Source organism: Malaclemys terrapin, chromosome 13 (genome assembly GCF_027887155.1).
Source record: "Malaclemys terrapin pileata isolate rMalTer1 chromosome 13, rMalTer1.hap1, whole genome shotgun sequence".
Lineage (NCBI taxonomy): Eukaryota > Metazoa > Chordata > Testudines > Emydidae > Malaclemys > Malaclemys terrapin.
The window spans coordinates 13,771,573-13,797,799 of record NC_071517.1 but is presented as its reverse complement, the minus strand read 5'-3'; the positions used below and the strand labels follow the sequence as shown (position 1 = coordinate 13,797,799).

The following is a 26,227-nucleotide window of genomic DNA, read 5'->3' as shown; positions in this document are numbered from 1 at the left end:
AGCCTAATCCCCCTGCCGTCTACACACAAATTGCCCTAGCTCAGGACTTAGACCCAAGGTCATAGGACCCCATGGGGTTGGAGGTTCTGAGCCTGAGTCAAAGCGGGACCCAGGGTTCAAGCCCTATTGCTTTGCAATGTAGACACAGCCCCACTGACTCGTGCTCTGGGAGTCCACCAAAAGCATTCCATAATCCCACGGGCTGACTTCTTTTGTCTCCCAGACAGTCAAATTTTCCCACACTGCACCATCAACTAGGGGATAAAGAGGCCACATTTTAGGAGGGTGCAAGGAAGTCTGGGATACGGGTGGTTGGACTCGGGCCCATACAGTGTAGATGCTGGAACCCCAGGCTAGGACCCAGGGTTCAACAACAGGTGTTACAAATGCGTGTAGACGATCAAGTCCTAGGTTAAAAAACCCAGGGTCTGCTAACTTGAGTTCTACTACACCTGGGCTTCCCTTGCAGTGTAAACATATTCCTAGTCTGTAAAACGGACCCAGGAGTTAGCTGCATCACAGAGGAGTTGAGTACTAATTTCTATTAAGCGTTCATAAAGTGCTTTGAAGACACGAAGTGCAGGGTGTATTATATGAACACCCTTTCCTCTCCCAGGGGGGGCGCCCTCCCTTCCCTGGCCTGTCCCACAGATGGACGACAGCACTCACGTTTCATTACCCGTCTGTTCACCTCCAATTGCTGGACCCAACCTTGCTTTAGAAGCAATTAGCACATGAGGGTGGAGGAACCGACATGCCCACCTGGCCTTGAAAGGCAGGCGGCTGCAGTTACTGAAGCCAAACAGATTACAGAGCACGGGGATTCCTTTAGAGAGGGATTCAAGCACTCCCAGTGCTGCCCAAACGGACTCAGACCCTAGCTCTGCGCTGCTGTTCAAATGGCCAGGCAGGCGAGCACACAGCAAGGTCAGGCCAGAGACTACATCAAAGTGTTCTGTACCCAGGAGCCCCTTCCAATGCCTGAGCTTAGAGGACAGACCCTCCCTGTTCACACACGCGCCCTCTCTTTCATACAAGCACAATCCCCCTTTAGCGGATTTCTTTCCAGGACTCAGGAGGTGTTGAGAGTATCCGAATGAGCTGTAAAGGGGAACAGACTGCGCTGTGTCAGACTACACACAGATACAAGTTGTGGACTCATCTCCCTGGACAGCTTCTCCCGCAGAGAGGCATATCAGGGCCTCTCAGGTGCCGTTTCTACCGATTCCCACCTTAAACGCTCCATTGTCCTGAACCCTTCCTCCACCATCAAATCAGATAACAAGGGAGCAGTGTCAGCAGGGCAACTTCCCACCACCCCAGCAACTCAGACCCTCTTGGATCAGTTTTTGGCCCTTCTCTCAATGCCAGATGCTTACTTTGAGAAGCAGAGCCTGCCTTCCCCCCTGCTCCTCACCCCGGGATATCTCCGAAGGGCTGAAACCCCGCGGGCTGCACCGTGGCACTAAGAGGCGTTACTCAGAAACCTTCCCTTCACCGAGAGGCACACAGCAGCTTCTGCACCTGCACTGGCAGCGAGCACAGAGCAGCTGGCCTCACAAGCTTGCTGCGATTCCTGCAGGAGCATTGGAGCCCATTTCCCTCCTCGTGGGGCCTCCGAGTCAGTCAGGTGCGACTTCACCAGGAAACATATTTAGTTTCCCGGGAGAATGGGGTTTTAGCATCTAAAATAACAAGGGCTTCTGGCTCAATGCCTGACAGGGCAGATGGATTCTCTGGCTTTACTTCTAGCTGCAGAGACATTCTCAGCTTGTCTCGAACGACGTCCAATCGACAGGCAGATGCTCTGGATAATTCAGCCCACAGTGTGGACTCAATGCTATTCGATGATGCCCAAGTAGCCAGGACAGCAAGACACCCACTTCAGCCCATCTAGCCAGGAGCTTGCATCCCAGCCCATCAAGCAGAACTGGCTAGAGACAGCCACCCATGGAACAGCCAGATTTAATTACTAACTCACGCCTAGAAACCGCACCCTGAAAAACTCCTAGGACACAGAGCAGCAGCCTGTCTGCTCAGCCCACAGGTCACCACGAACACATCACCATTAGCCTCATCTCCAAAGCCCTTCATGGAATCAGCCCTTGCTCCCTGAGAGCGAGTGCATCACCCGCTCTATGGCCATGATCTCCTGCAGTAGCTACCTTCCACCAGAACTGTGGAACCACCCCTTTCAGAACAAATGGCAAAACTCAAACCCTGACTTGGGTTTCCCTCAGCAAGCTCTTTACACACACACACACAAACAACAAGGTACTCTACTGCCTAGTCAAGCTATTTCTCCATCTGCTGGGAAGCAAGAGGTTAAAATTATTTCTCTTTTCAATACGTGGGAGGTGCTCAGACACAGTGATGGTGCTACACAAGTACCACAGGGTACTTCCAGCTCTTGGCTTGCACCCCCTTCCCCTGAGAGTTATTAAAACCAGGCAAAAGTCTGAATAGCCCCACAACATCAGTGGCCCAGAAGAGATCCATCTGCCAGACACTCTGAAGAGCTGAAGCAAGCCCATCTCTGGAATTAAGATTCCTCATGTGCAGTCAGACCTCTGCTAAAGGAGAAACATCAGTTTCCGGTGTCACTCCAAGCTCAACCTCCCCTCCACCCCTCCCTCCAGTGTCCTCCACTCCCTTTCTATTGCATGCCAATAGCCACGCTGCTGGATACAACAGAATTTAGTGGCCCAGCTTGGTGGGTATGCGGGTCACAGCCAAGTCTGTGTTTATTGAAACCAGCATTATATTTACAGTAAAGTTCTGAAAGAGACAAGGGTGGAGAGGAGGTGGAGGATGAAGTGACTATCAAGCTTCATTGGCCCTCAAACCAGACAGAACAATTACCTGTCCTGAAACTACCCACCAGCAGTTCAGCAAGAACAGAACAATCAGTTAAGGAACAGCTTTCCCTGAAGGATCTCAGAGCACATTAGTCGCACTTAACATCAGGGTAATGTAGGTGCCACATTACAGATGGTAAAAAAGGCAGACAGCTGGGGGCTTGCCTACAGCAGTGGTTCCCAAACTGGGGTTTGTGAACCCCTGGGGGTTTGAGAAATGTTACAAGGGGTTCTCGGGGGAAAAAATCCCTAATGGCAGACAGAGCTGTCCCTAGGCACCCCGGGGCCAGCAGCCTGGAGCCCCTGGACTTCCAAGAGCTAAGCAGATCAAAGCAAGCATATCTATCATACTGAGGAGATTTAAACTTCAAGACTCCTTAGGAGAAATGGATAGGGAAGTGGATATTTTTTGCAGTTATTAAAATGAAATAGGCAGCTAGTGTTGTTTTTAAAATTATTATGAAGAACAAGTTTAAGCTTTGTTGTAACGTGCGTTGTTTGCCTGGACTGCTCAAGACCTGAATGCTTGTGTAGGAGGAACTCTGAGTTGGCTTCTTAAATACCTTCCTGCTGTTTCACATCTGATACTCCTTGATGAAACATAGGTGCCTTGTTTTATAACATGCTTATTCAAAGTGATACATGCTATGAAAGTGAGATCTTGGAAAAGTGTTGCCGTTTTCATAATGTAATAAAAATACTGTAATGAAATAATAAATAGTGTGTAATAAGCATGTCATAAAAAAAACAAATTTTACATTTCCAAGATCACTGATTTTATAATTTATACTCAGGTAAAAGAGAAAATCCCTGGAAATATTCATTTTTAGGAGGGGTTCGCGAGACTTGACATTTTAGTGAAAGGGGTTCACAGGTTAAGGTTTGGGAACCACTGGCCTAGAGCACTCAGCGATCTTCAACTGAACGCTGGTGTCCCAACAACGCCAAGTCCCTGCTCTAACTACTAGAGGAAACTCTCAGTGACTGCAAAATTTGAGAAGAGGCCAAAGTATGGTGCAGTCAACACAGGTGGTAAAACAACATTTCTCAGGAGACACAAAGAATAGCCAGCTCCCCTGAGATTTAGAGTGTCCCCCACCCCACAGCCTTCCTCCACTGCCTTTATGTGGAGATCAAAACTGCTTCTGAAGCACCGTCTTAGTGAGGAACAGACTCTAGACATGCCTGTTGACACTTGCCCCCAAATGCCGCACGGCGGCGGACGGATTTGGAGCTGCTCGTAATAATCTGTGAATACTATTAACCTGGCCATTGTCTGCTTCGTGCATAGATTGAGTTAATTCAACAGCAGCACTGTCACGAAATGCACCCAGGAAGCGTGGTGCGGGAGGTGGAACAAAATATACACTTCTTAGAAAGAGCCTCTGTGATTCAGCAACCTCTTGTGCTAACTGGCAGAGGGCATGGGAGGCACAGAGCTTTTCATGGATCCCGAGTCAAGTACATGTACAATAATTCACCAAAGGGTGGCAATGTAAGGTCTATGCCAAGAGCTCACCAATCAGCATAAACATTGCTGAATGTGTGTATGGATAGTTACAGGTTTCAGAGTAGCAGCCGTCTTAGTCTGTATCCGCAGAAAGAACAGGAGTACTTGTGGCACCTTAGAGACGAAAGCTTATGCTCAAATAAATTTGTTAGTCTCTAAGGTGCCACAAGTACTCCTGTTCTTTTTGTATGGATAATATTTATGAAGCTATGTGTCTATACTGGAAACTACAGCATTGAATTGAAGGTAGGTCACCAGGAGGTGACGTGCCTGGGACAGGTTCTGGTAGGCAGGGGGTAGTAGATGCTTATCTCTCGCTCTGGCCATTGTCTCTCTCACAATGGAAGTCTATTAGCACATGTTGTCGCCACCAGCTAATCAAGATTGCAAAATCAACAAGAGATGGCAGAATCTACAGAAAGGAACACAGAGCGGGAGGGTGTCCACCTTATGTATAAAGCTCAAAGGACTGTTTTGATATATCTGGGGTTGCAGGGAGAGACACCGAATCCTCCACTGAGGAGGCAAGTTGGCAGTGTGGCTGGCCTCAGGAAAAAGGGATCACAGCCTGCCTGGCTGAAAAACCACCGAAAGGTCTCTGGAATGAGCCTAGCTCTATAAGGCTAGGTCTACACGGGTGGGGGTTGACCTAAGATTCACACAGCTGAAGTTGCATATTTTAGGTCAACTTACCTGGCTGTGAGGACGGCAGCGAGTCGACCGCTGCCGCTCCGCTGTCGACTCTGCTTCCGCCTCTTGCCGCAGTGGATTTCCGGAGTCGACGGCAGAGCGATCAGGGATCGATTTTATCGCATCTTCACTAGACGCGATAAGTCGATCCCCAATAGATCGATTGCTACCCGCCGGATCGGCGGGTAGTGAAGACGTGCCCTCAGGGTATCTAGTGAAATAAGTCTAGGTTCTAGAATGGGTGTTCTGATTTTATTTTACAGGGAGGTTGTGGAATCTCCATCATTGGAGGTTTTTAAGAGCAGGTTAGATAAACACCTGTCAGGGATGGTCTAGATCAACAGCTCTCCCAGCCCAAGGGAGGCATGGGAATGTGTCAAGGGAGGCGCAAGCTGTGTGCTTGCCCTTTTAAACAACAACAACAAAAACTAAAGAGCTCCGTTAGCCCTGGCTGGCTAGGGCTCATGCGGAAGGGCTGTGCACACCCGGGAGGCAGGGATAAAGTGGACAGCCGGAGCCCAGTTACCGTGGGGCTGACAGCTGGAGCCCCACCATGCGGGCTTGGGCTCTCCTTCCCCCACCGAGAGGCAGCCTGGGCTCGGGCTCTTCTTCTGGAGGTGGTGGGGCTCCAGCTGTCAGCCCCAGGGTGGCAGCAGCCACACAGAAGTAAGGGTGGTAATGGGGCACTAAGTCGGATATTGACAAATATCACTTTTCACATTGCCACCCTTACTTCTGTGCTGCTGCTGGGAGAGGGTGGGGGCACGTAAAGGACTACAGACACAAAGAAGGGCCCGATCAAATAAGTTCGAGAACCACTGATCTAGATAATACTTAGTCCCTTGGGGGGGAAGGATAGCTCAGTGGTTTGAGCATTGGCCTGCTAAATCTAGGGTTGTGAGTTCAATCCTTGAGGGGGCCACTTAGGGATCTGGGGCAAAATCAGTACTTGGTCCTACTAGTGAAGGCAGGGGGCTGGACTTGATGATCTTTCAAGGTCCCTTCCAGTTCTATAAGACAGGTATATCTCCATATATTTATTTAGTCCTGCTGTGAGTGTAGGGGACTGGACTAGAAGACCTCTCGAGGTCCCTTCCAGTCCTACAGCTCAATGGTTACACAGACTCACAGGTCTCCAATATTTCTACTTGCTGTCATTTGAATCTCCTCTTTGTTAAAGAGACATTTACTGGTTTTTACTATGAACTTACCGAAGTGCCGTATGCTAAGAGGAAGGGTGATCTGAGATGTAACCGGTAAACTGGGGAGAACAGCTTCTCTGGGAGCAGTGAATCTGTGGCTGTGCAGTGCAACAGGGGCTGGACACCCCAGGGGGCTGCAGAGGTTGAAACGTGCCCAATGCTAACCTGCCGAGGGACAGCGGAGCCTGTGTAGGCCAAGTGGGGAGGATTTGCGTTGTCTGTGGCCAGCGAAGTCAGGGCGCTGGCCTACAACTGGTAGACACATGGCTTCCTTGCACTGAGGGCAGGTGGTAACAAGGTGCCTCAGTCCCGGGTACCCTGGGAAGCACCCTGCTGCTCACTCTGATGCTCTGATTTCACACCCAGTGGAGCTCAGACTGGGTTTGGACCACAAGTCCATGAAACCAAAAGCAAAGAACTTTGGCTGGATTGGAAGAGTCCCTCCAGCTCAGGGGGACAGAGAGCTAAGGCGAACCCAGACTCCAGAGGTCAGGGACCTGAGCTAAGACAGGCCTGTCTAAGACACTAGGTAAGATAGACCTGCATGTAGCCACCCTGTTCTGAAACCCTCTCTCAGTAAGGATACTCTTCACTCCTGGGGTTAAAGGAACAATACCTTTGCTTTAAGGCGGCTGGGTGGGTCACTGCACTTATTGCCAGTCACAAGCTCCTGAAGGGAAAATTTCCAGGTGCCGGGAAGCATGGTTGATGCCTGGGGCCGGTAGCCCAGGACTTGGCCTTAGGCTCCCTCTGCATTACAAGATAGGGGTATGATTCCCAGTGTGCATAGACAGACTTGTGTGAACTCACCGGAGCTAGCATGCTAACGTAGCTGCGGTAGCATGGGCAGTGGTGGCATCATGCCAGCCGCCCTGAGCAAAAACCTGCCTGAATCCCATGGGCATGTCCTTGGTGCTGCTAGCACAGTACTGCCACCGCTGCCCATGCTCATACTACTTCTTTAGCGTGCCAGCTCACAGGAGACTGGGCACGAGTATGTCTGTAGAACCCAGGAATCAGACCACCAGCTCATAGCACAGGCTTAGCCTAAGAGTGGGAGAATTGTGTGGTCCCACCCAAGTAAAACCACTGAGCCTTATCTGTGGGGATGCCTTCAAAGACCAGAGAAGGGTCAGAGATGTAGCTAGCCCTGTAACCATAACAGCGACCATCTGATTTGGACAGCGATCTAGACAGTGTAGAGCAAACCCTGCACAACACCCCAGGCTCTAGCTTAGACGCTAGGAGGCTTAGTGTCTGCAAAAGCACTTAGTCAAATGACAACAGGACTTGGCACAACACCCCCCTCTCCCACCCGTAAGGGCTGATATGATCAAACACTGCGCTGGCGCCCATGCTGGCTCGGGGATTGCAGCACCATTTCCCAGCACTTGCAGCTGTCATCCTCTGGACCTGGGCGTGATGGTAAATCCCTGACCTACCTACCCATCATACTTCCAGCGTTCCCTCACTGCGATACCTAGCCACCAACACCAGCAATTAAGCTTTGCATTAAAGTTTATTATTGCAAGCTGCAGGACTGCATTCTGGACTCTGCCCTTTCCCTCCGTCTAGTTAGACTGCTCTTGTTTTTGATTTTTTTTTTTTTTAAAATATTGATTCACGAGCTTCTGCTGTTGGGAGACTTGTTCCCACTGGCTGAACAAGTTGTGCCCCTGCTTCCAAAATGCAGCCTCTTGCTCATCAGAGGCCAATTCCCGGTATCCTGAAGTTCCAAAACCAAATAAGCCTCAGGAGGAGTCTAACCAAAGGGACCTCTTGCTGCCAATGCACCCAGCCTGGGATTCACACAAGACTGCTGGAAAGAAGCCTCTCTCCCTGCCTCTGCTGCACCAGCTGGCACAGAGCTCATAAGACCAGCAGGGCAATGCACTGTGGTTCCTTCATGGTAGTGGTACAGAACAGGGGCCCCAGTCTAATAGTGCCACGAGCAGCGCTCAGTTTGCCTCTTACCGAGGACAAATCACAGCAGAGTCTTGAGCAAGACGTCACGTTTACCGGATCTCCTGCCCCAGCATGTTGCCAGCGTGAGAGAGATGGCTCCACTCCGTGTGCGCGCGCGCGCACACACACACACACACACACACACACTCTCCTCCCCGCTGGCAGAGGCAGCAAGTTACTTCCCACCGATAACTCCGAACAAAGCTGGGAGGCCGGGTTATTCCCACCACAGGGAGCGCCCGGAGCCAGGAGGCGTGGGGAGAGGACTTTGCACAGGCATGGCTGGTGCGGCCGAGTCCCGTGGGCGGTTTATAAATAAGTCATTAATATATTCATTACATTTCATCCTCTGAAAGGCAGGATCCCTCATTAACTCAGGCCTCACAACAAGCCTGCCCAGCAGGGGGTCGGGGCTAAACAGAGCCTTTGAAGGGGATGAATTTAAAGACCAGAGTTTTTCTGGGGGGTGGGGGGAAAGAACTTTATGAGCCGCTGAAAAATTCATTCCATCTCCTCCCCCCAACCCCGGGCTATGGAATGTATTCCCCAGTGCCAAGTTCACACCGGTCATTTCCCTGCGCTCCCCCCGCCACGGCAGGGGCTGCATTTCTAACGGGCCTCCCAACTGGTTTCATTCAGCTTCAGAATTGAAGGGCCTGGGGCCTTTTCAAAGACAGGAAGATAAGACAACACCCCCCACAAAGGACACTAAACCATACCCTCTCCTCTGAACGCTGAGCCTACCCCCTGTTGTTCTCAGGCAGCTCAGTGGCCAAGAAACCATTTCGACCGCTTGGATTTTTTTAGCGCATCTCTATCTGCCGTGCTCAGTGCAAATCTACTCCCATGAGAACGCAGCACTTCTGCTGCAGTCTCTGGAGACAAAATGTATATCCTGCCACCATATCCATGGGGCTCCCCACTTCCTGTGGACACACTCAGCCGGGATCCCCAGAGGTGGGCATGGAGGGATAGGTTAAGGCAAGATCCAGAGATCCTAGATAGGGAGGGGACCCACAAATCCAAGATACCCCAGGGCAGGGCTACTATCAGACAGTGGTAAGCGCTGCCCTGGGGACTGGGGAACAGGAGGGAGCATTGGCAGAGCAGGGAGTTTGGAGTGCTGCTTTTAGAAAGGGAGGGGAGCTTTGTTGGAGTTGGATGTGGGCCTCATTTAGCCCCGATCCACCTTTGTGGGCAGGCTATATCTAGAGCAGGTGTGGGCAAACTTTTTGGCCCGAGGGCCACATTGGGATTGCGCAACTGTATGGAGGGCTGGATAGGGAAGGCTGTGCCTCCCCAAACAGCCTGGCCCCCTCCCACTTCCTGCCCCTTGATTGCCCCCCTCACAACCTCCCACCCATCCAACCTCCCTGCTCCTTGTCCCCTGACCACCCCCTCCCAGGACCCTCACCCATTACCCAACCTCCCTGCTCCTGGCCCCCTCAACACCCCCTCCCGGGATCCCACCCCCTTATCCAGCCCTCCCTGCTCCCTGTCTCCTGACTGTCCTCCCAACCCCTATTCACATCCCTGCCCCGACAGGCCCCCCCAGGACTCCCACTCCCAACCCTCCCTGTTCCCCGTCCCCTGACTGCCCCCCCCCAAACTCCACCCCATCCAACTCCCCCCTCCTCCCTGACAGCCCCCCAGGACCTCCCGCTCCCTTACCCAACCCCCCCACTCCCCGCCCCCTTACCAGCAGCAACAGCTCGCAGCCGCGAGACCTGGCCAGAGCCAGCTGCACTCCCCATGCTGCCCAGAGCACAGCCCACATGGCTGCGGGAGATGGGGGACAGCAGGGGAGGGGCCAGGGACTAGGCTCCCCGGCTAGGAGCTCAGGGGTCGGGCAGGACGGTCCCACGGGCTGGATGTGGTAGTTTGCCCACGTCCGATCTAGAGCCAAGCCAGAGGCTGATTGTACATCAGCCCTTGACCGACGCTCCAAAACTACTCAGCACTCTTTTAGCCAAAGATTTTAAACTGTGCAGCTCTCTTGGTTTAAGTGTGGGGGAGAGTGGGTGTCTGCCCACCGTGGATCAGATCTCAATGTAAAAACTCTTCTAGACTTCGGGTAAGATCTTCATAAGCTCCAAGGTTCCTCCGAAAGTCAGTGGGACTTAAACTCCAAAGTTACTTCAGCACAGACAGGGTGAGACTGTTTGTACTCATAATAGGAAGCTGGACAGGCCTCTTGGTGAAGGAGGTGCCGATCGCCATTTGCAACAGGCATGGAATGGAGTTGCTGAACTTTTTGTCCTGTGTTTGTTCAGTTCGTTGCACAGTGGGGCCCTGGGCCATGACTGCGGCTCATGGGCTCTGTTGCAATACAAGTAATAAATAGCAACACCTAGATATGAAGGTGTCCTTCACCATAGTATCTGAGCATAATGCTTCACCTGACCAGTGCCAGCAGTCACAAACAAGCTTTTAATCTCGAGAGCGGGGCTTGTTCTCCAGAATATAGGACAATGGTCTGGAATGACACAGTCTAAGAGAGTAATATGGAAAGCTACAAATGAAGGGCTATCTTCTCTTACAGAACTTTTTCCTCTACCTGTAGTCCCATGCTTCAACATTCCCAGCAAAAAGTCATCTGGGGCTTCTACTTCCCGGTTCCTGCTAACCACCATCCCCACTGTCGCCATGCTCTCATCTTAGCGTATAGCCTTAGCATCTTCATGGAGTGACACCATCCACACAACTTGTTAACCTGGGCAACTTACTGCCATTGGTTAGTAGGATTGAATGGGGGTTGGATTTGTTATATGGATAATGAAGATATCCAGTGACATATAATTTTTTTTTTTAATTAACACTATAAACCCTCATGCCGCAGTGCACAAGCCAACTACTCAACTACTCAACAGCTGGTAAGGGACTCCCCACTATGGGCAGCTCATTCCACCACCACCACCCATTGTGAAATTTTTAACACCTTCCTCAGAGAGGAAGGATGGACCAGTTAGAACACTAGCTTGGGACTGACTTGGGAGACCCAGGATTAGTTCCCTGCTCCTCCCCAGACTTCCTGTGTGACCTTGGGCAACTCACTTAGGATCAGATTCTTACGAGAATTTAGGCACCCAATTCCCATAGTTATGAGCTAAGTACCCAAACACCTTTAAAAGTCTCCCCCTTAGGCTCTCTGTGCCTCCGTTCCCCATTTGTAAATGGAAGCTAATACTTCCTTACCTCACCGTGCACTGGAGGCGCTCAGATGCTACCAGAAGGGGGACCATATAAAGGACCTAAGACTAGACTAGACATCCTCCGAAACACCTGGCACAGGTGGCTGTCAAAGATGGGATGCTGGACCAGTGGTCTGACCCAGTATGGCAATGCCTACGTTCCTAGAATCCTCCTCCTCTGAGGACAGTTCTAGGTTATTTTTTTTTTAAGCTGTTACAATCAAAGACTAATTTCCTTTCCCCTTAATTCCTGCTACATGTTGACTTGCCATTAAAATATTTGATAAAGAAGCTGTTGCCCATTTTGCACAAGGAACAATCCACTATCTAAAGGTCACCTTCAAACAGGGTCTTTGATCCACCTTTGTGACCACTAGGATTGTGGTTTGTGTTACTAAAAACAGTCTCAGATCCCCCAAACTCTAAATTCCCTTTAACCATCAAACGCAAAACAAGCTTTACCATACAAGTTCCCTTTCTTCATACCAGTCAGCCAGCTAAACCGGATGCCGTGCATGCCTTTCAGTTCCTTGTTGTATGCCAAGGAGCGTATTGCAGTTGTTCCTGTGATACAGCAATCAACGTATAGGAGGTGCAAGGTGACCATTGTCAGATTCTGTGAAACATGCAGGTTTGTATTGTGTTGCATTTAACAAACAAAATGGCAACATTCTAGAAGGGGCAGAGGTCAGGGTGACCATTCATCCTGATTTGGGGGATTTCCTCACTTGAGCGCTACAGCTACCATCTACACGGCACTGCATCCTAGAGGCCTCATTGAGATTCCCCCCTCCCCTCGCCCCCGTTGTGCTAGGCACTATAAGGGACAGTCCCTACCCCCACAAGAGCTTAGAGTCTAACAAGGTTGATATTCTCAACCTTTGTGTTGCATTAGTGCTCAGTTTTGTGCCTGGAGCCTACCGTACCAAAATGCGTACTAGGGCCGAAGTCTCCTAGGTTGACCACACCTGGCTCTTCGCCCACGTACTGTATCAGGAAACGCCTTGACAGAGAAAGAGGGTGAGGCGATGTCTTTTATTGAACCAACTTTTGCTGGCGAGAGAGAGAGCTCTTCCTCTGTGTAGCTCCAAAGCTTCTCTGTCTCACCAGCAAAAGTTGGTCCAGTAAAAGATGTAACCTCACCTACCTTGTCTCTCGAATATCCTGGGACCGACACTGCTACCACAACACTGCAGGAAAACACCTTTGACAGAAACCCACTATGCCCACAGTGCCCCTTCAAGATCCCTTAAGGTGCAAGATGCTCTGGCTTCTTGCCCTGCACACTAATCTCACTACAATGCCATGCTCTGAGCAGAACGTACCATGACAAAGAACAAACAAGCAGAACAAGTTCCTTCAGAAATACGGTTTGCTTTTGAAACAAGAGATGGGCTCTTCCTCCCAACTCAGATTCCTCCTCCACAGCTGAGGCTCAGGGTTTGACACTGGTTAAGCAATAAATCCCAGCAAAAAAAGAAGGGGCAGCAAGGACTCTAGCACTCATCCTCTGGGCCCATGCCCACACCCTCAGGAGTTCTAGGGCACAGGCAAGAAGAGACTCAACCCTCAGAAAGACTTTCCCATTGCTAAGACTGAAATTCCCACTGACACAATGGTGCAAAGGAAGAGCTGCTGAACCCTCCCCCACCCTCTCAGAAACCCACACAGACTCTTCCTTCCTGAGCACGTCAAACTATCAGCAAGAGACACATGCAAGGACACCTCCTTTCTCCCTGCAGAACAGGGCGTCCCTGTGAACCCAGCATCACGGAATCCAGGTGCCAATCTAAATCAGATCAGTGACACACAATACACTTCACTTTAGGTCCCCACTGTAACAGGCTCTTACCCTTGGAAAGCTGGATGCCTGGGGCCCAGCCAACCCTGATTACTAAGGAGCCCACACCTGGGTGTGCATCAGCTGACTTCCCCCCCACTTTACAGCAGCCTCCTGCCCTTCTTGATAGGGAAGTTCAGGAAGCTGTGGCAGAGACTGAGGAAAGGCTCCTGCGGGGAGGACCCAGAGACACCCAGTAGAGTTGCCCCAGTGAGGAGGGCTAGGAGTAGCCTGCTAAAGCAGGAAGGCCCTGAGATATCAGGGGAGTTTGAGGCTGTGCCCAGCTTAAAGATGGAGGGAAGATTTTGGGATTTCAACTTAAACTTGAAGTTAATAAACTAGACCTACAGGAGGGCTGCGGTTATTGAGATTTGTAAAAGCCTTGTTTGGAATTTATTGAGGAACCAAGAGGGAAAACTGAGGCAAGGGGCCACTTGCAGAGCTGCCCTGAGGCCACCTGAGAGGAGGCCACTCATTTCCAGCAAGCACGTACCTCTCTCTAACATTGACACTGGATGCCTGTGCCCACATTTAAACCATTTCCCAAACACTTAAGACCAGAGAATTTGCAGCCACCTGGTAAGTATCAAGCTCACCCAAGCTACAGATTGGCTTGGGGTAGTACCCAGCATGCTTTCCGATATTATTTTGAAGAGGCCTTTCCTGCACTGAAACTGTGCTAGCAGGTGCTCTGCCGGAGAGCTGGCCCATCACAGTTCTTGAGTCTTTGCTTGACAGCAGTTTTGTAACCCAGGTGCAATTCATGAGGTTCAGCCTCCACTTTGCATAGGGCCTTATTAACAGTGGAGTGCAGATGGCTGCTTGAATTACCCACTTGCAGCCTGGCTCTGTACAACACAGAGATGCGAAAGGCGTCTTTGCAATGCGCAGTTGTACTGCACAGTTCCGAACAATCAGACTGACTTGAGATGCATTTTGTGCTCCCACACGTCTGCTCTGTGACTGAGGAGAGAGTTTCTTAGCATTCTAGGTAGAGATTTTAGCTTCACCGTTTCTCCCTGCTTCTAGGTTTCAAAAGCCAGGTGGGAAGTCAGCAGCGATTCACCCTCATTCCTAGCCATCCCTCGCATTATATCCTCATGAGAAACTCATTATTCCATTACCTAGGTGATCGCACGTGGTACAGAGAGAGCTGCAGTTTAACACTAGCTTGAGAGATGAAGGTCCCAGGAAGCTGGATGGCTGCTTGAGTTGGCGGTGTTGCTGAAAGCCTCACTACTGTTAAAACCTGCACTCTGTCCGCTGTCAAGATGGGGCAAGTACAGTCTGCAACAGGTCAGGATGCAGCATTAGCAGCTGCCACCTGGCTCAGAAAGGAACATGTGGTTTTCAGACACCCACATGTTGCTTCAGCACTTGGCAGGAAGCGCAAATGCTACGAGCAGAAAGTCGAGCACAGCCCACTACTTACAGTTGTGCCTCAAGTCGTTATGCAAGTAGTTGCTCCTATGGTCCAGCCTCTGCTGCAGCTTGAGAGGATACAGTCTCTCTTGACCCTATGCATAAATAGTAGGGCCCAATCTGAGCTCAGTTTAGTCCTTCTGCAAAGAGAACCAGCCCCCCTCCCTCCCCCCCCCCCACACACACACACTTCTCCCCGTGGCAGTTTTATTGTTCACTTTGCTGAGTCAGCTCCTGTTACAACAGTTATTATGCAAATAATCGTCTGCCCCCTTGAGAACCTCGGTGGGGAAAGCAGAAGTGCTGGTCCTGCTTAGTAAATGGCTGCAGTCTCAGCTCTGCAAGGCCAGGGACGCTGGACCACTGAACAACTTCCACAGCCTGTCTTCTCTAGTGCTTGAGTTTCAAAGGTGCTGAGGGCCTGAAGCTTTCCTTGGCTTCAGAGAGAGTTGGGGGTGGGGAGGGGGAGAACAGGGATTGGGGTGTGTGTGTGTGGAAGAGATCAGGCCCCAAGCACCAGGAATAGGACTTGAGAGTTTCTAGTTCTACAGTTTATAGTCCACCCTGGTATTTTTATTGTGTTTATCATATTGATTATGAATCATTCCACTGCCCTTGAGAACTTTGATGGGGGAGACTTTTATCAAGTTGTTACAGCTGCAGGAAATGGAGGGTCAAGTTCAAGGCCATTTGTGTTTATTTAAAGAGCCAGTTCATATAGTTTTTAAAGAGTCCAAAAGGGGATTGGTGACATTTCTGGCCCAGTTGCACTAACAAAGTGTGTGAACCTAAGTTTATAAGCAACGTTGCACCTATGTGCCAAGTTACATATTGGAATAAGCTAACCCTCATGGGCTATGATCACACCAGTGTGACAGCTGGAGTTTCTCCCCTCCCCAACATAAGGCCTGGGGACAAGCCAAGAACATGTTCAGCTCTTCACGGAATCTTGCATATCACCTTAGAGTGTCCCAGTTTGGACAAATCTGAGCAGAGGTTTGAGGTAAAATTTTCAAAAGCACCTCAGCGACTTACAAGTCTAAGTTTCATGGACTTTCAGTGAGAAGGAGGCTCCTAAGTCACTTTTGAAAATAGGACTTGCCTTCAAGTGATGGAGGAGCCTTTTTGAAAATGCTATGCTTGTTCTCTTAACCAGCCTGGACTCTCTTTTGAGTTCCCATAGGCTGTGAGGTCTGAACTCTGCCTCAGGTTCAATATTCATCCGTTTAGAAGATCAGATCTAGGAGCAAGGTCCTGATCACTTGTCCTTAGCAGTCTCATAGCACTTCTCTCAGGACTAAAGATGTATGTCCAGCTCACTGGGGCCAACTCCAATTCGGGTCTCTCTTCCCCCTGTAATTCTGATCCTATGTTCTTCACTTCCTGCCCTAAACTCTTCTTTAGCACCTGTGTATCAGTCAGACAGTGGCTGCCTTTCAGCGATCAGCAAAGAGGCCCATCAAGAGGACTGGGTGAACACTTGATTTTTTCAGTTCGTTGACAGTGCCAAGAAATAAAAGTTTGGTTCAGGTCAAACCAAATTTAAAAGATTCCAAAAAATTTCAGCCAGTCAAAAGAGTTGATCTACTATTTGCTGAACAAAATACAGCAAGCTTTATCCACCAAGTCATCTAGTCCTCCCCTAGGCCGATTTTCTAGGCCTTTGTCCAGTCACATTGGGCGTGTCCCAAGCAATGGTGGCTTCTACTATTTCTTTGTAGAATAATCCACTAGCTCTCCTCATTTCCCCCCATATTCATCCTAAATGTTCCTTTTCTAAATGGAATCCTCTTACTCCTGAATATGCCCCCTTCATATCACTCCCTCCTGGATGTTTACACCTTAACATCTGGAGAAACTTTTACATTCAGATGCTACAGACAAGGGGTTCCCAAACTTGGTTTGCGGCTTGTTCAGGGTAAGCCCCTGGCGGGCCACGAAACACTTTGTTTACCTGCGCGTCCGCAGGTACAGCCGCTCACAGCTCCCAGTGGCCGCGATTCGCCGTTCCCGGAGCACCCATTGGCTGCGAATGGCGAACTGCGGCCACTGGGAGCTGTGAGCAGCTGTACCTGCGGACGCTCAGGTAAACAAAGCGTCTCACGGCCCGCCAGGGGCTTATCCTGAACAAGCTGTGAAACAAGTTTGGGAACCCCTGCTAGAGACCATCTGTTGTTGCTGGTCTTACAATACAAGTATAAGCTCCTTGAGGCAGGGATCATCTTTTTGTTCCGTGTTTGTAGAACGCATAATGGGGTCCTGGCCCTGCCCCGAGACTAAATAATACAGTGAGGAGCACCATAGAAATGCCTATTCATAAATATGCAAAGCTTAATCCATAAATACGCAAAGGTTTTTCAAAGTGCTTTCAGATCCAGCTGGAGGGGAGGAACAACCATCAGAAATGTGCTGCAAGAGTCAAGGTAACAGAGCCCTCCCGCTGCTCCACTCCTGCTACCTTAGGGCTCCCTAGACCTTGCACTGCGAACAGCCCCGGTCTGTCTCAGCTCCGAGTTAACACAGGGAGGAATGTTTACTCCATTCCAAGGAGTCATGGCATTGCAGGGGGAGGGGAGCCAGACAAAAGCACAAGTGTGTTTGTGGAAGGGGCTCTCAGAAGCAGAGCCCCCCCCATCTCTGGACTCTGCTGGCTGAATGCAGCAGGTTTTCCCCCCATTCCCTAGAACAAAGTGAGACGAGTACCAACCAGTCAGTGCATGACAGCTTGCCCTCCTGCCAGAACGAGCCTTGAGCTCATTAAGCAAATAAAGTCAAGTCCAGCCCAATAAAGCAAATAGGACTCTGACACATGCAAATCTGGTGAGCACTACCTGGAGACTCATTATTAACCCTGACAGGACCCAGAGAACTCCCCACCCCCTTGTGCCCCAGAATACTAGCTGACAGGAGACTCTAAGCAGCTGAGAAGTTAGGACAGTTAGCGGATTCTTCTTGATCCAGGAGCTGAGCCTTGAATTGCTTCCCCCTCCACAGCCACAGGGAGATGAGCAATTCAGGCAAGTGCTACCCAGAAATTATAGGAAGAACTCCTTTCTGTGTCCCACCCAACGCCACTTGTATCACATCATGGGGACGCCAGGGGACAGATTTCCAAGAGATCTCAGCTTCCATTTAGGCACCCGACAGAAGTGCAGAGAATTTCAACAGTACTCAGCACCCAGCAGTTCTCATTGTTCTCAATAGGGGACGCTGGCCTCTCTTGAAAGTCTGGTCCTAGACACAGTTTAATCTTTCCTGCTGAAGCAGAGAGCGGAAGATGAGCTTCCTGGCCTCTGAATGGAGGAGATCACTGGGGAGACTCCCCAGACACACCTGCAGCCAGTCAGTAATTAGCACTGAACAAATGTTGCAAGACTAATACCTTACAGGCCAGATTTTAGCAGAGAGCCTCTAAGCCTCACTGCAGGGAGCTTCCTCCCACCAGCACTGAAAAAAAAAAATCGCTGCCAGCCTCCAGCTCAGTGTTGATCCTTCACTTCCTCTCATGCAGCTCTCGGAGAAAGAGCTCCTTCGGCAACCTGAAGGGGAATATCCACAAACGGATCTTCACTTTGCTGTCACGTGTCTAGGGTCCCAGAGGCTAGCCAGGTTATCAGTCCCAGCCCAGGTAGGTTAGGAGTTCCTGCTACCTGTTGAGAAACACTGACCTTCCGCTACGCTGGATGGGCCATGGCGTCTGTCCCATTTTGCAAGCATGTACTTCCTGTTTTGGGGAAGGAAGAGAAACTGCCTGTGACGTTGTGCAGTCTATATGGTTTTATAAAACCATGATAATAAGTGAATATAACGTAACTGGGATATGCTTCATGCAAAAGGTCCCTTTTAAGGTATCATTACAAAGTTTATAATCTACTGAGTGTGATCATCCTATTTGTATAAATGTACCACTCTTGTTTCTAAAACTAGAAGTATAAAATATAACTCTGAGGGCCTATTGTAATTATGTAAAGTGTGGGCCATTAATGATGGTTTGGAATCTTAATGACTCCCATTAACAAGGACCATTGTCTGCAGATGGCTGTGTTTACCTGTTAGTCTTCCTGTCTACGTGTGTGCTGGCAAGTGGGCAATGAAGTCTTGCAGTGACATGTGATCAAGTCACTTGAACTGGAATCCATCTTTAACCTGGTGCTTTTCCAGTGAGGGGGTGGAAACCCGGAGGGACAAAGGGTTCCCGCCTTATGCAAAAGATATATAAAGGGCTGGAACAGAACAAAGGGAGAGAGGGATCATCATGAAGAATCCCCTAGCTATCACCTGAGCTGCAACAAGAGCTGTACCAGGGGAAAGAATTGTGTCCAGGCCTGGAAGGTGTCCAGTCTGAGAAAAAGCTTATGAAGCATCTCTGAGGGTGAGATTATCTGTATTTAGTTTGATTAGACATAGATTTGCGCATTTTATTTTATTTTGCTTGGTGACTTACTTTGTTCTGTCTGTTACTACTTGGAACCACTTAAATTCTACTGTCTGTATTTAATAAAATCACTTTTTACTTAGTAATTTACTCAGAGTATGTATTAATACCTGGGGGAGCAAACAACTGTGCATATCTCTCTATCAGTGTTATAGAGGGTGAACAATCTAGGAGTTTACCCTGCATAAGCTTTATACCGGGTAAAACGGATTTATCTGGGTTTAGAGCCCATTGGGAGTTGGCCATCTGATTACTAAAGACAAGCACACTTCTGAGAGCTGTTTTCAGGTAAACTTGCAGCTCTGGGACAAGTGATTCAGACCCTGGGGCTGTGTCTGGAGCCAGATGGAAGTGTCTGGCTCAGCAAGACAAGGTGCTGGAGTCCTGAGCTGGCAGGGAAAACAGGAGCAGGAGTAGTCTTTGCACATCGGGTGGCAGTTCCCAAGGGGGTTTCTGCGATCTAATCCGTCACACTGCCCTAGTGTGAACTCCCTGCTCCGGGCTTGCATCACATGCCGGAGCCTCCTTTGTCAGCCACCCTGGGACAGGAGCAGTCTCATTTCCACAAGACACAGCTAGTTCCGAGTGACAGGGCAGAGGAGGAAGAGATACTGCGAGCCCCATGCCCTGAGCTACTGCCTGATAAAGGAGCTGTATAGTTCTCACCACACTGGCTGTGGAAATGGTCACTGATCAGGGATTCCACCTCCCCCACATACATTCCCTGTGCCCTAACATCCATCTGCCTCGTGCCATGTAGATCAAGTATCTTGTGGACCCCCTCTTCTCTCAATGCTGCTGTTTCCATGGAGACCTGAACTTTCTGAACCACAGCTGGGTGTTACAGTAACTATCTCGTGGCTCAGCGTCGTCTTGATGCTTACACAAGGTTTTCATCCAAGGGCCTCAAAGAGCTATGGATAATTCATCCATACCCAGGCCTTCATGGTATGCTGAGCCACGGGCAGGGAGATCACACAGTGCACAATTATTTGTCTCTTTCCCAGCTAGCGTGAAGTGACGGATAAGGAGCCGAGTGGACGCCCCCATCCTGAAACAAGCATCGGGGGGACCTACCAGCTTTGGTCACTCTGCGGGGAAACTAGGCCCTACCAGAGGTAGGGATTAGCAGACACCACCACAGGCCGAGCTGGCTGCCTTTGGAACGGACAGACACAAAGTAATCACACACTCAAGTTGAATGGGATTCACTCGACGGAAGAGCCATGCCCCCAGATTTTCTTCAACAGGGTACTTTGAGAAAGATAGGGAAATAAGAGACTTTCTGTAAATGATTGTATGAAACCAGAGACAGCCAGAGAATGGCCCTTAAGCATCAAAGAGAAGAGGATTTAAATATTGCTAGAGAGGCAACTACTGTACTCCCCACAGGGACCCTTGTTTAAAGCACAGGGGCAACGGAGCCCTTCTTACCCTGCACATGGGACATGGAGGCATTACAGTCGAGTAATTACTATCAGAACCTGGCCTTGTACCTGCTCCTCCACCCAACATGTTCAAGGGTATGGTAGAAACAAGGACAATACACCCCCACATCAAAGAGTCTCTGCTCCGCCCTGATAAGTTCCTATTTTAACTAACTCCAGTTGGCATAATTTGGCAAAACACCTGCTGATGGAATCTGGCAGTGCAAGCAGTTTTTCATTCCTCCCATCATAATTCATTCTGACGTATGGCTTTAACTGTCTTGGATCTAAAGCCTGAGTTGCACCTGCATTAAGGAGAGTACAATATGTTTGTCCCAAAGCAAACAGGACTCAGAGCTGTCCAAGGCCCTGGGCACCTTGCCACGATGTAAACATCTTGTTGTCAGGACACTCACCTGATATGGTTGCAACATATTAAAGATCAGTGATAGGGAATGACAGATTTCTGCCCCCTACAGAAAAGAAAGGCAAACTACATCAGTTTCTTCTTTCTTCCTCTCCCAAGTGGAGAGGGAGGGAGGCAGGGATAGCTCAGTGGTTTGAGCATTGGCCTGCTAAACCCAGGGTTGTGAGCTCAATCCTTGAGGGGGCCACTTGGGGAACTGGGGCAAAAATCAGTACTTGGTCCTGCTAGTGAAGGCAGGGGGCTGGACTCGATGACCTTTCAAGGTCCCTCCCAGTTCTAGGAGATGGGATATCTCCATTTATAAGTGACATCAAGAGAAGATTCCTCTCATTTTAATGAGGTAAGATGAACAAAAACTTTTACCCCCTGCCCAGTCCGAGGGGAAGTGATTCTCGCTCCCCTCAGAGGGCCTGGCAAAAGCCACTTGAGCCCTGTAAGAATCCCATTTGTGGGATATCCAGTAGTACAGAACCTTGCTATCAGCAAGTCTGAGCAAGAGCTGTCTGGGCCAAAAGGCCTGAAATTTTCCATCCGTTTGTGCAAAGGACATTTGACACAGTGGGGCAAATGGCCAAAGGGGAACATGTGTTCTGGCTCCAGGCTAAAGTCCAATATGAGGAACAATTAGTAGAACTATCATTCTTCAGCAGTTAACAGCAAGAATGTTAGCTCAGCAAAGGCACCAAAGTCCATCCACTCCCTCCTATCACTGTCTCCAATTATCTCCTTAAGAACGCCCTGCTCCTCCTCTCACACCAGCTGTTTTATCCCGTAATTAGGACCTCCCTCCACAGAGTCCAAGTCTAAAGCTCCCAGAACCTCTCTCTAGGCCCCCACCGGTTGTCTTCTAGCATTAAGAAAACCTCTGACAGGTGACCCCCCTGTAGACCATACTTTGAACCTCTAAATGCTCTAGAGCTCTCAAAATAGTGTTAGAGGCCTGACCTTTACAGGTGCTGAAAGCCTTCAACTCACAGAAGTTGAGTGGAGTTTATTTGAGACCACATCTGACCAATATGGTTATATAGTGATAGTTCAACCCTTCACTTTGATGAGCCATTTTGTCCTATTTATATCCTCAAGTGTTTGATAATTAATCCCTCTCAGCTCTCTTCTTCAGCCTGTGAGAGTGATGGAGCCAGCCATCTCCCAAGTGTCAATGAACCAGATGTCTCTCCTCACACCCTTGAATGCCAGTGAGCAATGCACCTGCCATGTCAGCTATAGGATTTTATACCAGGTAAATTTATCCTGATCAGAAAGAGGGACACTGCTTCTTCCAAGAGTTATTTCTTAGATGTTTATTTCTCCATCCCCAGGGAAGATAACCCAGCTTTATTATTTAATTGGATCTATTGAGGAGGTCCACCACAGACTGGTGAAAACATACAGTATTTGTGTAACCCACACTTCTTCTGGGGGGGGGGGGGGGCAAGAGAAAGAGAAACAAAACCATCTTCTCTACAGCATTAGCTAACAGCCAGTTGGCTTTTAGCTCATGTTGTAGAGGACCCCAGTTCCATCCCACCTGCTGACGACCAGGGTCTGTCAGCGTTACATTTGCAACAATGTACATATTTTCCATTACGTAAATAAATATTCATTAGGTCATGAAGCCAGGGCATCCATTAGAAGCTACTCCAAGTAGGTAATGGGCAATTATTTTCAGTTCCAGAGTCTCTTCCGCTCCACATCTTCTCTCTACTGTGTTTCCATCTGTATTTCTACTAAAATATTGTAGAAGACAGACATTTCTGAATTGATAAGTTTCCATATTTCAAGACTTGCAGTCAACATGGATCAAAATTCCCCTCCCCTTTTATTCAGTTTTTATTGTTTCTATGATGGAAGCACCTAGAGGTCTGGCTCCCATCGTTCCAGGCACTGCAAAAACAGAGACAGCCCCTGCCCCAAAGAGTTTACAGTCTAAGCCTTTAGTCAGATGGAGCAGCATAAAGAAACAACGAGAAGATACTGGTCAGTATGAAAAACTGTGGTCACAGCACACCAGCAGCCTGACCATTGTTGAGGTTTTTTGGGAGTTGTGGTGTTTGGTTTAGTTTCTTTAAAAACGTGCATCACAGCAGAGAAGAACTGGGAGGACAACACAGTTCTACCATTTTTCCACCACCTCCTAACTAACCACCAGCCACTGGTTCTCTCTGAGGAGTGCAGCAGGCAGGCATGAAGTCCACAGAGATTTAAGAACTAGATCCTCAGGCTTCAGCTACACACGTGCCCCAAAGTTAAAGGGCCCTAGACACTTACTCTGAGACCCATCTCATCCTGACAGAGGCCCTCATCTCTCTTCCCTCCTCACCAACTAGGAGCTACACAATATGAATGAGAGGGAGAAGCATTCAATCTTATATTGATGCATGCAAACAGTGGAACTTTAGTCCCATAAGCACTGAGAAGGCAATATCCCTCCCCCATGTGGTTCAACCATGACCCACATCCGTACCTTTAAGAGTAACTATACCATCCTCACTGCAACACTTGAAAAGAAAGTGGATTCTTTTGAGCAGTAACATTATTTCAAACATCCCAACTATAGCAACATGGTAAGATGAAGGCCTGGGGGTTACTAATGAGCAGGCAATGCTTAAAAGAGACAAACAAATGACACTCTGCTGTGAAAAGTAACCATCACAGGTAAAATAAGTAACACATTTAAGAGTATTAATTGTGGGTAGAGAAAGTTTCTACATTTTTCCGGTTTGTTTACTTTGTGCATTTGTACACAATGGGGTCCTGGTCCTTGACTGGAGCTCGTAGGTGCTTCAGAATATTTCCATCAACAACTTTGATTAGTCAGTATCGCTGGTTCCCTCATATAAATCAGTTTCTTCTGTTTCTGTCACTCTTTCATATGGCTACAGGAGAATTCCTAAAACTTTTGGATGTAGGGAGGGGTTTAAACCTAAAGAAACTAGAGGAAGGTATCTGGCCTGGATTCCTCTGCCTCCCTCACTTCTTTCTCCCTCATTTGCCCTTTATTTACATGTCTACCTCTGCTTTCCCAACAGGAGGAGGTGCATTTAACAAAAAATTGGAAAACATGATTGTAAAAACTACACAAAGATAGCTTTATGGGCAGATGTTGTACTTGAGATTATTAGTATTATTTAACAGGCTAGATTTCAAGTTGATGGCGTCTCTTTAAAAGGGGCACTCGAGTTAAAGTTTGGGCTAAAATAAAAGTTTGGGAGTTTTTTTTTTTTTAAACAAACCAACCAACCAACGAGTTTATTTTCATGGCAACATGAATGTTAGTATTATCTCACCTCCGCACACCCCAGTCATTTCCCTGCAGCATTTGCAATCCAACTATTGCTTCATTTTGCTAGTGCAAGAGAGAGAACCAGAAAGTGACATTGACTAGCAAGGATAAGCTAAAATAAAATTGACCAGTTTATCAAAGCTGAGAGAAATGCAACAGTCTAGAGTGGATCCTGCATTAAAATCAAACTCCATAGAAATTGTAAAAGTCTTTCACCGCCAGTAAGACAGGTCAGGGAACTTTTAAAAACAGAAGACATTTGCCCCTTTAAGGTACACACTGCTCTTTGCACTACAGTACAGAATGGTACCTGGGTCTCCTTCCAGCACAGGACAGCAGAGACTGCACCTGGCAGATATGGGGATATAGAGATGCTAGAATCTAACATGGAAATCCCTGGAGCGTGCACAGATGGCACCACCAAGCCACCCAGAGTCCCCCCGCTTCTAAGTTCTCTCCCCCAACAAAAAGCAGCCAGACTCTCCCGCCATGGCAGGTAGGTGCCAGCCCTACATTCAGCTGGCACACAGCAGAGGCGAATGGACTTCCTCACATTTCATAATCAAAGGCGAGGATGGAGTTAACCCCAACGACAAGAACAATCAGCAGAGAGCCTGAATGTGTCAGCGCTTTGAGCCATCCTCTGCATGGAAACTCTATAGGGTATTTGGAGGACCACCAAAGTCAGTTACACTCACCCAGACCCTGCCCCGCCCCCCCGCACTGTAACTGGCCCCCTTAGTCCCAAACCTGTCGGAGCTCTTCCCCCTTCTGCCTAAGGCCTGGCCCAGCGCGATCTCCCCGACTCCTTTCTCCCCAATACCTGCGGCTTACTCGCTGCTCTCTCCCCGCCCGCAGTTCGCCATTAGCCCCAAGGGCTCGCCCTCCCCTCCCCGGGAATGACCTAGATTTACCCGCTCCGCAGGGTGGCTCTTCTCCTCCCCGTCTGGCATCTCCGCCTGCTCCCTCGGTGCTTCCTCCCTCGGTGCCTCCTGCGGCTCCTCGTTACTTTTCTCCTCCGGCTTCTCCTGCCCCGCGGCGGGCAGCCCGTGGATCATCTCCTCCCGGCACTGGACGCCCAACTTCCGCAGCTGCTCGTCTGTCTCCGGGTCCACCACCAGCAGGCGCACGGCGCCCAGGGCGGCTCGGATGCGGCTCACCACCTGCTGGTGACTCTCCTTCTCCACGTTCTCGCCGTTCACCTCCACCAGCCGGTCCCCGGCCCGCAGCCCCGACGTCTCGGCCGGGGAGTCAGGCTCCACCAGCCGGATGAACTGGCCCACCTTGCCCTTCTCTCCGTGCAGGTGGAAGCCGTAGCCGTTCGGCCCCTTCTCCAGGCGGCAGAGCCGGGGCAGCAACTGCCGCTCGCTCCCCGCCCCGTCACTCATGTTCCCGGGGGAGGGTGGAAAGAGATCGGGAGGCACCGAGAGGTAGCGATCCCAGGAGCTCGAACCCGCTGCACCCCCGCGAAGATCCGGGCGGATCGCTCCAGCGCCGGCTCTCCGCAGCAGGTGTCCCCGGGGCGGAGTCTCGCACGAGGGGTCCCGCGGGGAGACCGTGTACCAGGAGGGAGACCGCCGCTGCCCGGTACGTAACAAACCAACCGCACCAATCCCCGCCTTGCTCTCTGTCCGCGCGTTCCAGAGCCTGTCACCGCCCTTTATAGCAGGGGGCGGGTCCGAGGGGGCTGCGGGGCGACGCCGGGCCAATCGGAGTTAGGCGGGGGAGGAGCTGAGGAGAGATGACGCTACCCATGAAGCCCGGGAGTGAATCCAAGCCTCGAGAAGGCGGGATTATGCAAATAGGAGGAAATAGCCTCGCTCCACCTTCAACGTCTTGGCTGGCTGCTGAGCCTCCCGCCTGCCAGGAAAGTTCTCCGGAAGCAGAAGTGTCACAAAGTAGCAAGAGTGAAGATTCTGCAGGTCGGGGAACTTCCTTCCGTCAGAGACAGGGAGTCTAAGAGGAGCAGGCGCGGGG

At 49.8% G+C, this 26,227-nt stretch overlaps 1 protein-coding gene across 1 annotated transcript in view; it reads right to left on the bottom strand.

Annotated features, from left to right (window-relative positions):
• Nucleotides 1–25,874, bottom strand: part of NHERF1 (NHERF family PDZ scaffold protein 1) — a 37,790-nt gene extending 11,916 nt beyond the window's left edge. Inside the window, exon 1 of the mRNA XM_054047341.1 lies at nt 25,165–25,874. Coding sequence (XP_053903316.1) covers nt 25,165–25,638 — 474 coding nt within the window. The 5' untranslated portion in view covers nt 25,639–25,874. The remainder of the gene's footprint in view (nt 1–25,164) is intronic.
• Nucleotides 25,875–26,227: the final 353 nt, after the last annotated feature.